Genomic DNA, 15958 nt, shown 5'->3' with positions numbered 1-15958 from the left:
TTGATGGATGCATGGATACGTGAAATGTGGTCTATACATAACAGTGGACTATAATTCAGCCTTAAAAAAGAAAAACAGTGGGACCCCCGGATGGCTCAGTTGGTTAGAGCGTGAGCTCTGAACAACAGGGTTGCCGGTTCGGTTCCCACATGGGATGGTGGGCTGAGCCCCCTGCAACTAAAGATTGAAAACGGTGACTGGACTTGGGGCTGAGCTGCGCCCTCCACAACTAGATTGAAGGACAACGACTTGGGGCTGATGGGCCCTGGAGAAACACACTGTTCCCCAATATTCCCCAATTAAAAATGTTATTTAAAAAAAAGGAAAAAAATTCTGACATGCTATAAAATGAATGAATCTTGAGGAGATTATGGTGAGTGAAATAAGCTAGTCACAAAGGATAACTACAGTATAATTACAGTTTTATGAGGTCCCTAGAGCAGTCAGACAGAAAGTAGATGGTGGTTGCCAGGGGCTGGGGGAGGGGGAATGGGGAGTTGTGTTTAATGGGGCCAGAGGTTTAGTTTGGGAAGATTTCTGGAGATGGGACAGTGGTGATGGTTGCAGAATAATGTGAATGAATTTAATGCCACCGAACTGGACACTTAAAAATGGTTAAAACTGTAGCTTTTACATTATGTGTATTTTAACATAATTTTTAAAAATGGGATAAAAGGCCTTCTTTAGCCTCCCTGCCTAAGTCTCCATCCCCCCACCCCTGGTGCCCTGTCCTCCACCACCATGGTCTGTTTTGTTTTATGGCTGTTTTGCAGAACTTTCGCCACCTACGCTACCTCAGGAGTTTTCTGGCTGACTGTTCCTCTTTTTCTCCAGGATGTAAACGCCACCAGGGCAGGGAGGCACCTGGTCTGCCTTGTGGCTGCTGTATGTTGAGACCCTACAAGGAGGCCTGGCACATAGTCGGTGCTCAGTGAGTACTTAGTAAAGAAATGAATTCCTGTTGAAGTAGAGGAGGGACAGGGAGAAACTGAGTGAGGATAAAAAGAAGATGCAGATGGGAGGGAATTCATGTTTGACAGGAGAATCGGCAGCTTTCTGGGAAGAACAGGCTGCAGCCTCAGGAAGCTCATGCAAGTCTAGAATGGCCTCCCCGAGGACTAGGGGAAGTAGCATTTGCAGTAGAGCCAACGTGCAGAACTAAACAGGTGGGTTCCAAGGTCTGTGACAGGGAAAAAGCACAGGGTGACACTTAACGCAGGCTGGAGACTGGCCCAATGGAAACAACCATGGTTCAAATGGACACTTTAGCTTGGGCAGATGGTCAGTGCAAGGCCACAGGTGCAAGGCCTGGGAGCACAAGGTCAGCAAAGAGGCCCAGGCCAGGCCGACTGACCCCCAGGTGCAGTCCGGGAAGAGATGACCTCCATAAACAGGGAACCAGGGAGGGAGTGATGGTAGGAGAGTCTGTTCCAGAAGTCAGGGCACTAATTCTGCCCCGGCTCAGGGGTGGGCTTGTCAGGGAAACATGGTGATGATGGGATGCCGGTGAGGGAGGACGTAGGCGGGAGGGGCCGCCACTCCTGGGCTGGTCTCAGGGGAGCTGGTATTTAGCTTCAAAAGTCCCCGTTAGTTTGAGAACCAGGTTTATTGTCAGGGAGGAGTGACAGGCCAGCCAGCCTTTGAATGTCTCCTTTCACAGCTAGATCTATTTTTAAGTCCTTCTCACTTTTCCTTTTTTGCCCCCTCCTTCCTTCAGCCCACACCCTTTGTACGTCTATGAGTGAAAGAGAGGGAGAGGTCACACGTGGGAGGACCAGCTGGCTCAGCTTCCTCTCCTGCTCCAAACTCTCTCCCTTCCTGACTTGGTCACCCCAAAACATCTGGGAAGGGTGGGACTCACCACCCTCTGTTTATTTTTACATAAACCGTATCAAACTGTAAGAAGGGCGGGGCTCATCACCTCCAAACCTGCCTCCCAAGGCGCCGGGGGGGGGGGGGGGGGGGGGGGTTAATTCTGATCACTCACATCTGCCTCTAGGCCTATTCCCGTGGTTACATGGGAAATCTGTTTCCCATTTTCCCCATGATGGACGGACGAGGCAGAGAAGAGAGGTCTTTACCTTTTGGAGAAATAGGATTTTTAGACACAGTGCAAGACCAAGAATCAGGAGTAAATGCTTCTTCTCCCCACCTCCTATCCTCCCAAACTTCTACAGCAAAAGCGATTCAGGAAAGACCCCTCACTCTGGCCACGCTCTGAGGCCCGGCTAATGGGAACTCTCCTACACTGAGGGCTGCCGGGCAGTGCTCTGGAGGGGCCTCTGGGGGTCGACTTAGCAGCAGGTACAAAGATTGAAAAGGTGCCTGCTCTCCGATCCACTCGTCTCCTTCTTGGATCTACCTTAGAGGAAAACCTCACACACATGTCTAAGGAGGTGAGTACACAGGGGCGCTGCAGGGCTGCTGGTGACGCACACACGTGACAAACACTGTAAAGGCCCCTTAGCCGGGAGATGGCGAAACAAACCACACATCCAGGACATGGAATGCTATGCAGCACTGAAAAACTAAGTTAGAGCTCTACTCGTCTGTACCAATGTGGGAAAATTTCTACGAATCAAGTGAAGGAACCCAGGTTTCTTACAGTTTGCTGTGATTTATGGAAACATACCAACTCCACAAAGAATACCACCCATGCTCCACCATAATGATTTATGTAGGTGAATACAGCGGGAAAGTTCTGGACGAATTCACACTAAATGGCACACCACAGCTACCTCCACGAGGCACAGGGATCGGGAAGGAGTGCTCCAAGGGACCGTAACCCACACCTGCAATGACTGCATATTTCACAGGGAGAACCTAGTACAGCACGTCTTGTGTGATGAAAACTCCATTTTTAAAGGTGGTTTTGACATTGGTACATGATGAAAGCCTCCTAAGAAAGGCTGAGAGGGGTGGCAGAGCAGGGATGCTTAGCCCCGTTGGGTAGAGAAGGCTGGGCTCTTGAGAGTGACCTGCCATGAGGAGTCTAGACCCGCACTGTCCCTCTGCTCAGAAGAACAGGTGCTCCCATCCCCGACCCTGGCCCCCGCTGTAGGCCTCACACCTTCGCACCTGGCTGGTGGCTGGCTCTGGCCCCAGCAGGACTACGTGAAGGCCCGTCCAAGGCAGGAGCTGCCTCAGTCCCATGACCTTGGTGTCGTTACTGCGTCCCACCCGACCTGGGGCAGGCTGCTCCCCTGTCCTGGCTACAGCCCGCCCCAAAGCTCTGACCTCTGTGTGTTCTTTTCCTGTGTGTCAGGCTTTGTTCTAAGTCTACACAGACTTATTTACTCTCATAACTATCCCGAAGTAGGTACTAGGATTGTTTTCTTAATTTCACAGATGGGGAAACTGAGAAAGAGAATGGTTAAGAAGTTGCTCAAATTACTCAGCTAGCAAGTGGCGAAGCTGGGTGTGAAACTCATTTTTTATGCTATCCTGCCTCTCGCAAGCTCCTTATTCCCGGGGGTGTCTAAGCTGTGGCCTGGAGACCAGAAGGCTGGGAAGCTGAGCCAGAAAACCACAAATGTCCAGCGGCCTAGGACTTCACGTCTTTATAATGGTTCTGGGCAGGCCAGATCTTCTCTTTTCCTTCTCCCTCCCTGATTCCCAGACTCAGAAACAACAGATAGTTAATATGCCCCTACTATGTGGCCGGCACTTTTCTATCTGTGTTCTCATTCAACCTTCCCACAGCCCAGCAGTTACTATCAATGCTCCCATTTTAGAGATGGGGAAGCTGAGGCCCAGTGATGGGAAGTGACTAGCCGGAGGTAAGACAGCTGGAGGACAAGATGCGGGATTTTTCCAAAGGAAGAATTAACAGAGAACTCGGTGACTGTGATAAGAAGCCATCACAAGGGGGGAGACCAAAGAACAGAAAGTCCCACACTGGAAGCCCCACGGTTCCATCAGCCTTTCACTTCTTCTAGGCCTGGTACCCAGAGCCGATTCAGATTCCAGATTCAGAGTGGGCACCACATCCTCAATGACAACTATCTCTTTCTGCTCCCAGGTTCCATGGCCCCAGGAATGCCCAGAAAGGCGAAAACCGTCTCTAAACAGGTACCTCCTCTCTTCTCCCAAAAGAGTCACTAGTTCCTTCCTAGGAGAGGAGGGAGGAGTGCAGAGGTAGGAGAGGCCCCCAGGACTGCAATGAGAAACAAGCACTGGGCTTGGAGCCAGCCAGACACGTTTTGGAGTCCAGACCCCTTCAATGACTAGCAGGGTGGCCTTGGGCAAGAGATTTCACTTCACTGAACCTATGTGTCCTCAGCTGTAAAACAGGGATGATGGTATTGACGTTGGCAGTTGGTATAAGGAGTGAAACAGATAACAAATGCAAAGCATTTAGTGCCAGCAGCGAGCTCACTGTCCCGAGACGGAGAAGCAGGGACAAGAGCGGAAGGGGAAGGGGAGAGGAGCCACGTGGGAGAGTCCCCTGCAGCCCCCCACAGTCCTGACTGCGTAACTATGAGAAGACTGCATAGAGCAAGACAGGAAGTTTTAAAAGAAAGCAAGGGTGTAAGAGCAAAATGAAAGCTACGACCATCTATAAAATGCTGGGTAAATGCCAGGCACTCCTGTGAGGGCTTCTCCATGAATGGTCTTTAATCGACGTGCCACAGCTACCCAGGCTGGGAAGGAGAAGATGACAAAATGTGGGCGACAGACAGAGGACAAGTGCCTGAAGGAGGTCTGTCAGGCAGGCGCCTATTCCTCTGCCCGCCCAGCTACTCCTCCCTCGCAGGCAGACAAGAGCGGGGCCCAGGAGACGGGCGTGGAGACCTTCAAGCCAGTCTCTACCTTCCCAGCCCGTCCCCTCTTCTAGCAGGGGGGTCTCCCGTGGTCTCAATTCCTGGCCCCCGTCAGCCTATGATGCTTCCTGGGTAACAATGAATAGCAGCCGTGTGACCCTGGACAAGTTCTTTGCCTCTCTGTTTCTCCAAGCGTAAAATGTGGGAAGCAATTGTCGGCTCCTAGAAGCGGCGCATGGAAGGGATGAGATCGTATCAGTGAATGGAAGTGAAGCAGGGCCCACCCACCATGAGCACCCAATAGCGACATATATGCCTTCGGCCTTCGACCTTGGACTCAACCAACCAACTGTAGAGCAAAAATATTCAAAAAAAAAAAAAAAAAAAAAAAAAAACCACAGCAAGTTCCAAAAAGTAAAACTTGCATTTGCCACATGCCGCACACTTGCTTATGCGGAACTCACGCGAATGAAGTGGTGTGTGGGCATAACCTGCTGTATCCTAATGCAGACACTGTGCCATTTTATACAACGGACTTCAGCAGCCAAGGGTTTTGGTATCTGTGTGGCGCGGTCTCCAGGAACCAATCCCCCTTGGATACCGAGGGACAGCTGTAATTACCACCACGCACCGATGCCCTGTCGGAAGGCCTGGGTCTCCACTGTGACTTGGGTCTCAGTGCACCCTCTGCCTCCAGACAAACAGCAGCCCGTTGCAGCCGCATCCCCTCACCGCTCACTGCAGGGTAGGGGGGAACCAACTTTTATTCCAGAGCTCTGTTCTCAGTTAAGAAAACTCATTCACATCCCTTAACTCATCTCATCTTCATGATTCCCACTTTGCAGATGAGGAAACTGAGGCCCAGGGGCCTGAGGTCATTAGAATACAGGTCTGTCCTGATTCAAATCCGGCAGCTCTATTCCATTTCACTCGCGAAGGCTCTGGGAAGCCCCAAACTTTCTCCGACCCAAGAGGACATAAGCAGGAGCAGTCGCCCTTGCATCACCAACGCAGGACCCCATGGCTGCCATGTGTCCTAAAGCTGCCGTCCCAGCTACTCTGTGACTCAGCCTCTGTATCCAGCTCAGGCTCTGTTGTTTGCCAACAGTCCCCTCTGCACGGAGAGAGGACGGCGCAGGTCCTCAACACCCTCTCTCCGCCATCACATCTCTGACACGGCCACATTCCACTGGCCCGGGGTGGGACCCCTACCTTGTGGGGGAGGCTGGCGTCTCTCGCAGCATTGTCCTCCTCCTCTGAGCTGCCCTGCTCTTCATCCGATGTCAGCTCCTCCTTGGGGGCCGCTGCTGAGATGGGACAGACCTTGTAGGGCTCTGTGTAGGCGCTGGGGTCAGAGCAGAGGAGAGAGAGGGTTAGAGCTCCATGTCCCGCAAAGGCCAAGTGATTAGGCCAGGGGCCTGATTAACGCCACAAGCCACTGACAAGTGCTCTGTGCGCAGAGCTCTGTGCCCTCCACGGGGACCCAGAAATGAGTAAGACCCAGCCACAAATCTCCCACCCATCGCACTCCAGCCACGGATATGCCAAGCTCTTGGCTGCCTCCGTGTCTTTACCCATGCCGTCCACGACAGACCCGTCTCCCTGTCAGACACGAGGCAGGCCGTGATGCTAAGGAAGGTACAAATAATGACTAGGAAGGCAAAGAGACGTGTAATCTAATTTGGCTGGTGGTCTGAACTGGCCTGGTCAGGCAGCAGCGTCAGTCCTTAAGGTGGCCATGTCCTCTGGGCCTGAAGAAGAAATGTAATGATGTGGGAGACAGTCTGGGGTGCGCATGCGCCCATAGTCCCAGCCTTGCCATCAGTGAGGTCATGGATAAGACATGACTCAGAATATCGTTTCTATCTAGGCTACTTGGGGACAATTCCTGGCTTACTGTCTTGGCAGATGCTGTGAGAATCAGTGCTGAGAAAGCACATACTGTGGACCCTTGAACAACGCAGGAGTTAGGGGCGCCGACCACCTGTGCAGTGGAAAATCCATGTATAACTTAAGTTGGCCTTCTGCATACGTGGATTATTAACTGTGGATTGAAAATACAGCTGACCCTTGAACAAACACGTTTAAGCCGAGTTCAGACCCACATTGTTCAGGGTTCAAGCGTACAGGTGTGCTGGCAATCTCATATCTATATTATGATGACTGCTATTATGTAGGCATTCTATTCATTAATTAAATCATTCATACATTCATTCAATAAATATTTACTGACTGCCTACTTATGTCAAGCACAAAGCTGGACAGCCAGTAAAACACTGGTGAATAAAGCAGATTTGGTCCCTGTCCTCAAAAAGGAACTAGTATATGCTCGTAAATTTGATAAGGAGAGGAAAGAGGTGCTTTCACAGAGAGTAACAAGGGGTAACTATCTAGATAGGCCAGGGAGGGCTTCTCTGAGTCTGAGACTAGAAGAAGGAGAAGGAGCTGGCTTTGTGATCGCATGGGGAAGTATTCCAGGCAGAGAAAGCATCGTGTATAAAGGTACCGAGGCAGCAAAGAACCTGGCATGTGACACAGGCCAATCTGGAACAGAAGAGCCCCTTTGCCCAAACCATCCCCAAGGAGGCGGCTCTGGTCCAATCACAACAGCCTCCTGGCCCTAACACCTGACCCTGGCCTTCCTCTCCACACAGGAAAGTGACTGTTCTACAATAGAAATTGTGCCATGACCCTCTCCTGCTCAAAAACCTTCAATGGCTCCCCACTGCCTTTGGCAATGTGGTCCCCTAAAACCTCACAAAACTTCCTTTATACTCAAAATCCAGGTATCTTGTCTTATTAAATTCTTATCATGCCCTCTGGGAATGCCAGCGTAAGATGCGGAATGATGGATGGATGGATGGGTGGATGGAAGGAGAGAAGGGAGCATCCCCTTGCTGGACTGGCTGGCTCAGGCCTTATGCAGGCAGGGGCACTGCCTTTGCCTGAGGTCCTGGTCCAGGCAGGGGGAAGCATGGCTTGGGTAGGGGACATTAGTAGAGGAGAAAGTGAGCCTCAGGTTACATCTGAACTAGGGCCCCTCCTGGAGACCCTCCTCTACTATTACACGAGACAGAACCATAGCAACCTGTTTCCATAACACCTGGAGCCTAAGAAGCAAGAGCAGGAGGAGCAACCCCTGGTTCACACAGGAGCCATCAGCGCAGACAGATGAAGGACAAGGTGGCCTGTGGTGCTGGGGCCTTTTCCTGCCTGGGCTTCTGCTGACAGAGTGTATGTGTGGGAGTATGACAGCTGTGCACTTGTGTGCAGAGGTCAAAACTGACCCAGGCTAAGTCTTGACCCTGAACCCCAGGCTGAACCAAGGTCCTCTCTACTATCTAACTGGCTACCCTTCTCGTCAGACCTCTTTTTTCTTCCTTTTTCAAAAATTACTTTGTTGGCCTTTTTTTTCAAGCTACAGAGCAAATAACGTATTTTGCAACAAGTCATATTCCACCAGTGTGCAAAAAGGCAGGCGAGAGCTCCCCTCCCAGGACCACCTTATACCTCCTTCACTGCCCCTCACCCCCCATCAGGGGGCCACCAGTCCCCAGGCTACAGGTCAGGCACACCACACTTGCTCAGCAAGCTCAGAACCACATTCAGGAAATGTGACTGCAGGACCCATCTCACTGAGCCCTAGCGCCCCTCCCTCCAGAGCCGTCTGCCTCAGTTTGTAAGCATGCGACTGGTAGACAGGGAGTGGAGCCCTGCTCTCCCTCCAAAAGGAGCCCATTACACCCTGTAATGGTGAGGGATGAAGCAGTTAGCTATGCCCCTGGACCACGCCTTCTCCTTATCAAGGAAAAGAAGGCATCTGCCAGGCCTTTCCTAGAATGTTTTGTCAAGGAGGAAAGGTTCTCAGCCAAGCCTCCCACAGGGTGACGGTGTCACCACCCTCCCAGGCAGCAAGCCAGAAACGTGAACATCTCCTTGCATAGCCAGTCACTACTTAAGCAATTAAATCCCTCCCAGATTTACCTTGTAATATCTCTTGACTCCGCTCGTATCTCTAGCACAGCCTCTGTGGTCCAAAGGGTCTCTTGCCCAGACATCTTTAAGAGCTATTTTCCTGTTCTCTCCCATCCCACCCTGGCTGTCCTCCAATCTGTTCTCCACCCAATGGCCAGAGGGACACTGTCAAAACCCAATCTGATCATGTCACCCTCTTACTTAAATTGTTCAGGGATATTCCACTGCTGTTGGAATTTGGCCAGGCTCTGCTCGCCCTGCAGCCTGGGAAGGCGGGTGTCCTTGGGCCCTGACGCTGCTGTGACGTCGCCCCGCATCCGATGCTGCTGGCATCACAGAACTTGGGAGGTCTGCCTGAAGCCAAGCAGAGGGTTGGATTCCATGAAGCAGCACCTGTGTGTGACACTGGGGAGGGAGCTCATGGAAGCCAACCTCTCAGAGAGGAGGAGGGGCTGGCTCTAGGTCACGTGGCAAATCCGGGCCAACACCTGTTGCCTCTGAAGATGCCTCTCCAGATGCTTGACCACACTTTATAGACCTGAACACAGAGTGGGGCCCAGTTGGGTTCCCTTAGTGCACTGATGTGTGGAGTTGGGTCTCAGGTTGCAAGGGCAAAGGGGGCTTAGCTTTTGTTATTTGTGCTGTTATTTTATTTTTGAGAGGCAGTGGAGTGCAGAGATGAGAGCTCAGACTCCTGAGTCAGACTGGGTTCAAATTCTGGCTTGGCTACGTATTGGCTATGTAGAAGCTTTCCATGCCTCAGGGGCGCCTAATTCATTGGGGGGATTCAAGGAATTAAATAATGTAAAACGAGCTCTCTTCATTACCCACTCGGCCCTAGATGCAGACAGCTATTCTATTATTTATCTACTGTTGTCCTCACGTCAAGTGATTTTTAAGATATGCTATTACTCTAGCTTTGTCTTACGTGGTAATACCCGTGAAGTGACAGGGTGTGTTCTTCTAACACTTTAAAATAAACCATATGATTATTAACCTATAACGTGCGACTCAAATGACCTTGCTCACTGTGGGAGATGCCCAGACCTCACACATAAACCTGGGGATCTGTGACCCGCCAACCATCTGTCAGCTTTGCCCAGAAGTGTGGCACGTGCTCCTTCACTTCTCCTTCCTCCAGTGACTTGCTTTCTCCAAAGAGCACTAAGCAAAAGTCAGGAGACGGGTTCGCGTGCTCTGACGGTATTTCCGGCTCACTGGTTTCGCTGTTATTTAGGGACTGTGAGCACCACACGTGGGGAGAAGTTGCCATTAGACATGCGCTTTCACAACAGGAAAGGGCAGGTATAACCCAAGGCCTTTGCAGATTCAATGAGCGCTGTGGCGACAGACCTTATTTTGGACAGAAGTCATGAGTTATATAAGCAAATCGAAACATTTTGATTCTAAGACCACAGGTGGCAACAGAGCTGCTCCTACAGATCTTGATAGTTGCTACCAGGCTGATCTTCAAATACAGGGGAAGAAAACACCTCTGAGAAATGTTTCCTTAACAACTGCTGCCCAAATGCCCCGCCAGGCCCTGGCAGCACTTGTGTGTTGGGCGAGTAACCACTTCTCCCCTTGAGGAAACAGACTGGGAACCCGTACATATCACATCCATCTCCCCTGGCAACATAAACCTCTGGAGATGGGTCCTTTGCACAGTATGGCCTAAGGAAGGCTGCAAGGCTCTGTATTTTTGGCAATCTGGTGCCTATCGGGTTTTTTAGTCATTAAAAGCAAACAAACAAACAGACAAACAAAAACCTATGAAGAGCCCTCCATGTTCTCGACTCAGTAGGTACCAATGGAGAGCAAACAGATACTATCTTTGTTCTACGGCTACCCTAGTCAAAACACCCATTATAATCATCACTAAGTGAGGTGTTGTCTCTAGACAGTACTGTGTCTTACCAATATATTATGCATGAGAATGTCCTCTAACCCAATTACTGACCCATCTGTATCCTTTTCCATCTATTCACTCATCCATCCATCCATCCATCTATCCATCTATCCATCATCCATCCATCATCCATCCATCCATCCATCCATCCATCCATCATCCATCCATTCACTCATCCATCCATCATCCATTCATCCATCCACTCATCTATCCAACTACCCATCCACTTAGCCATCTATCCATGCATTCATTCATCTACTCACCCAGCCTTCCATCTACCCACTTAGCTATCCAGCCATCCAATCATCCATCCTTCTAGCCACTTATTCCCTCACTCACTTATTCAACAAATACAGATTAGCACCTGCTTCAAGAAGCTAACAATATATGGAGGAATCAAGAAGACTAAAGCACTCTCTCCGGCCTCAAAGAAAGCCTAATGCAAAGTACCGGTTAAGAAGGTGGACTCAGAAGTCAGACTGCTTGGTTTGAATCCCAGCTCTACTTCAAGCAAGTTGCTTAAGCTCTCCATGCCTCAGATTTTGGTTTTTCATTTTTTTAAATCTGTAAATTGGTAGTGATGAAACATGTAAGGGAAAACAGGCACAAGAGCCAGGTGGTAAGTTGAGAGACCAAATGGGTTAGAACTTTGGTGTCAGATAGAAGAGAGTCACCATGTGACGTTAGGCAAGTCACCCAACCTCTCTCTTTCATATGTGTAAAGTGGGGAGGAATACGCAGGTTCATTGTAGGATTACATGAGAACACAATCGTGAAAACAGCCACTTCCTGGCGTATAGTAGGTTCTTTCTGGCCAACCCAGATGAGCCGGCACAAGGGCCAAGTTCTAAACCCCCAGACTACTCTCCAGCGAGCTGTGTCCTCCCTCTGGGTCAACTGGTGCTTTAAAGAGAACATAAATTAAAGCTTCCCAGAGCTCATTACCTTAAATGACCCTTCAAATGAGCACCGTCCTGTCCAGCAGCCTAGAGCTGTAAAAGGACATGTGCATCCACATGGGGGGACGAGCACTTTGTAACCCAGCCCAGGGCTGTCCAACTCTACCTGTTAAATCCTGTCCTTTGTGACGCTTGCTGGGAGCCATAACCCCCAGCACAGCCAAAAGGGTCTAATAACTCATAAAAAAGGAACACTTCCCCAACTAGGAATCTCTGAGCGTGTGCTCTGGCCCCAAACTCTGTCCTTGCTGGTGCAATGATATGTGTGAAGGAGGCCAGACTGCAAATGCAATGTCCTTTGGCTCCTCCGAGATAGGCTGGGACCTTTCCTTCCAAAGCTTGCCAGCTCCGCGGGGAGGGGCAGGGGCTTCAGGGCTGAGCTCTCTGGGAGCTGGAAAGTTTGAGATGGAGGAGACAGGATGATGGACTTGGCGAACATGACTATCCTAATTAGCAGAACAGCTGGAAGAACTTGGAAGTGGATGGAGGGGAGGGCTGGGTGCACAATCAGAGATTTCCAAACCCTTCAGACGTTCAGTCTTCTCCTTTGCCTAGTCCCCATACCTTCCAACTACCCCAGCACTTTCAGAGTTTACTCAAATGATTCCTCTAAGCCTTCCCCAGGGGGCACCTTCTGCTCTGATACTTCCTTGTCACATAAAACTGACCCCTCCCATGCTCTCCTTTCTCCAAGTGACACTGAGATTTTCTCAGATACAGATATCTACGCTGTAACTGGGAACGTTCAATATGATACAGTGGGAAGATCCCAAGTGGATGGGAGTCCTGGATTCACCTCTAACCCACTGCATGATCTGGGCTACGTGGCCATCCTGGTGGGCCTCAGTTTGCAAACCTGTGAAATGGAGATGGAGAAACAAAACACGCAGAGACGTGAAAATGCGTGCTGAGAGCAGACTGCATGCATCCCACAGCCTGGAGGCCAGGCTCTGACTGCAGCTGCTTGCCTGCAGCCTCCTTACTTCTAGATGAGGCTCTGCTCCATTCCCTCTTGGAGGGGTCAGCCAAGGCACAGCCCTCGTCATGGTTCCCAGAAACATGACTGAAGGAGAGCCTTTTTAAAAAATTCAATTTCCATTTTTCACTAAGTAAAAACAGAAGTACATCCTTGCACTCTGACCTGTGACTTCCCCACCCTTCCTCTTAAAACACACCGTCAATGGTTTTATAGGGATTTGTTTTCTTGTTATAAGTTTCATTGAGATATAATTCACATACCATGAAATTTACCCATTTAAAATGTACAGATCAGTGCCTTTTAGTATATTCACAGAGTTGTGCAACCATTATCACCACCTAATTTTAAAACATTTTCATCAACCTAGAAAGAAACCCCATACCTGTCAGCAGCCAATCATATTCCTCTCTCCCCTCAATCCCTGGCAAACACTAATCTGCTTTCTGACTCCATGGATTTGCCTATTCTGTACATTTCTGTACATTTCATACCGATAGAATTACATAATATGTGACTTTCTGTTTCTGACTTTTCTCACTTAGCATAGTGTTTATAAGGTTCATCCACGTTATAGCGTGTGTCAGTACTTCAGTCGTTTTTATGGCTGAATTATATTCTGGATGGCTGTCCCACAGTTTGTTTATCCATTCATCTTTTGATGGACATTTGAATTGTTTCTACATTTTGGCTCATGAATAATGCTATGAGCATGTGTGTACAAGTTTTTGTGGGGACATATGTTTTCATTTTTCTTGAGATACACCTAGGAGTGGAACTGCTGGGTTATATGGTAACTCTCTGTTTAGCTCCCAGGCTGTTGTCCACAGTGGCGGCACCATTTTACGTTTCCACCCGCAGTGGTGAGGGGTCCAATTTCTCCCCGTCCTCACCAACACTGAGGTCGTCCTTTTCACTTTAGCCATCCTAGCGGGCTTGCAGTGGTTATAGGGCTTTTCGAAGAATTTTGTTTTCATTGATTCCTCTTCAGCCTGCTCCCACCCCAAGCAAACACTACCGTTTTTCCTAGCCAAAGTGAAACGTAAATGTTGTTATAAAGGCAAGTCTTTCTTTTTAGATAATCGCTTGCGGTTCAGAGGTCCAGAGGGGGAAATTATTGTGATTAGAAGATCTGCAGAAGCCTCATAAAATGATGGACTCATATTTGGAGATAACATACAAGAAAAATCCCAAGCCAGAGCCCCAAACCCACCAGTGCAGTGGTCTGTCAGGTTCCGGCTTTGCAAACCAGTAACTGGTACAACTCAGGGTGTGATGCAGCAGCAGAGGAAGGGAGGGCCTGCATTTCTGGCCTCAGCAGCAGCCGCGCTTTGGCACATGGGCCAGGCCCCGCTCTGACCAGTGGCCCTCGCATCTGGCCTGCTCTGGGCCGTCAGAAGAGGCTAACGGTAAAGAGCACAAGTACTGGAAGTCCACCTCCTGAGGTCAGGACCCACTTCAGCCACTTGTGACCAGTGATCCTCGGTCAGCTGCTTAACCTCCCTGCCTTGCTTTCCTCGTCTGTATAAGGGACATGACAACAGCACTTCCCTTCCCGGGGTTTGTTAGATGATGTGTATGAACGAGGTAGGTGGGCTGCCCAGCACAGGGCCTGGCAGTTTCATTTGCTGTCATTAGTTTGAGCTAAAAGCCAGGGCTGAGCTAATCAGGCAGAGCTCCTCAGGGTCTTACAGCCCTGGGGGGTGGTCCCGCCTTTGCCACCAGCTTGCTGTGTCACATGTGGTGGCCCCTTCCCCTCTCTGCGCCTCGGTTTCCTCATCTGTAAAGTGAGGGAGCCAGAGGACCTTGGAAGGCCCTTCCCACCATGATGTTCTGTGGTTTTACGTCCAAAGGGGCCCCTGCGAAACTGAGCAATTTTGTCTCCACGATTCCTGCCACTTACCGGGCATCATCAACCATGATCGTGTGGCCAAACCACCAACTCCCTGGGCCACACACACCTATGTACCTTCCCATCTCTGCCTCTTCCGAAGCTGGTCCAGAACTCCCGCCGCCCCTCCTTCACTGGCACCCAAGTCCACCCACACACCACCTCTTCCAGGAAGCCTTCTCCATCTCTCCAGCTGAAGGGGGCTCCTGGTCCACATTACGTTTTGTGACTGCAGTTATTTACGCTCCTGTATGAGCTCCCTTATTAGCCATTAGCATGAGGGTAGGGATCACAGGCTTGCTGTGCATTTCTGTTTTCTCCGTGACACACAGAGAACATGTCACGTGTGAATGGTTGTTCTGCCTGTCAGTGAGGGCCCCTCTCTATTTCTGCACGTATGGCACAGCACTTGGCACGCAGCAGGTGCCCAACACCTTCTGGCACTGGCAGGCACTGCCACCACTGAGAACGCCAAGACTTGACAGATAAGTAAGTTTTATGGTAATTAGGATGTAACCTTCTATTATTGCAAGCGTGGCTGGGGTGGAGGATGGGAGAGGCATCCTGTGGACTGGATCTCGTTCATCCACAGGTTCAGCGGATGCCGAAAGATTGGGGCTGGGTTGCCTCAGTTTCCTCAGATGGGCTCCACAGCACTCAGCCTACAGCAAAGGGAAACATCTTTCCCCTGTCATTTCTGCTCTGGAATTCTGAGTGAGGCGGACCACAGGGGAGGCAGGAAGGGTGGGGGCGCCAGCTGGAGGGAATGTGTGGCTGAGACTCATGAAGGGCCCTGTAATTTCATAACCACACACCACATCTGACGCTGCCAGGAGCTGAGAGGGGGGTTGTTCGTGGTTTCCGTGTGGGGTGGTCTGAAAAACCATCCCCTTTTCCCACTCCTCCCTTCTATATGGTCACAGCCAGACAATAATAGTAGCAGCAGCAGTAGCAACAGCAATAATCGTAGAAGCAGAAGCCATCATGTTTGGGTGCTTACTACGTACCAGGTGCCTTACGAATCCTTCCAAACCACTGTATCCTGTAGGTAAAAACATGCCCATTTTATAGATAGCACTGGCAGGGTAAGTGCAGAGCTGGGATCTGAACACAGGGAATCTGGCTTCCGAGTCTGTCCTTTTAATGACGATTCTGCACTGCTTCCACCAGCATAGCGGCTAACGTGTATTGAGCACTGAGCTGGGAGTGCCTCATGGATTATCCTATTTGATCCTCTCAACCACTTAGTAAGGCAAACACGAGTATCATCCCCATTTTTTATCTGGGTAAACTGAGGCTCTGTGAAGTTAAACAACTTGCCCAAGGTCTACTCTGCTATTCCCCTTCCATCAACTTCTCCTGGACAGAACTATAAACAGATGTCTTACAGCTGGACCCACTCATTAGACACGTTCATTCATCTGGTTCACTGCTGCCTTCTCTGTGCTGGGAGACAGACATGAAAATGCGTGAGCAGTGCCAGGA

At 50.1% G+C, this 15958-nt stretch overlaps 1 protein-coding gene across 3 annotated transcripts in view; it reads right to left on the bottom strand.

Moving 5' to 3' along the window:
• The window catches only part of FGD5 (FYVE, RhoGEF and PH domain containing 5), a 154788-nt gene that overhangs the window by 54956 nt on the left and 83874 nt on the right, over positions 1–15958 (bottom strand). For all 3 annotated transcript variants that reach the window (XM_033132117.1, XM_033132118.1, XM_033132119.1), the window contains exon 3: positions 5976–6108. In XM_033132117.1, the coding sequence (XP_032988008.1) occupies positions 5976–6108 (133 nt within the window). The remainder of the gene's footprint in view (positions 1–5975; positions 6109–15958) is intronic.

Source organism: Rhinolophus ferrumequinum, chromosome 17 (genome assembly GCF_004115265.2).
Source record: "Rhinolophus ferrumequinum isolate MPI-CBG mRhiFer1 chromosome 17, mRhiFer1_v1.p, whole genome shotgun sequence".
NCBI lineage: Eukaryota > Metazoa > Chordata > Mammalia > Chiroptera > Rhinolophidae > Rhinolophus > Rhinolophus ferrumequinum.
Note: the sequence above shows the minus strand (reverse complement) of the source record. Positions and strands in the feature narration are given on the sequence as shown.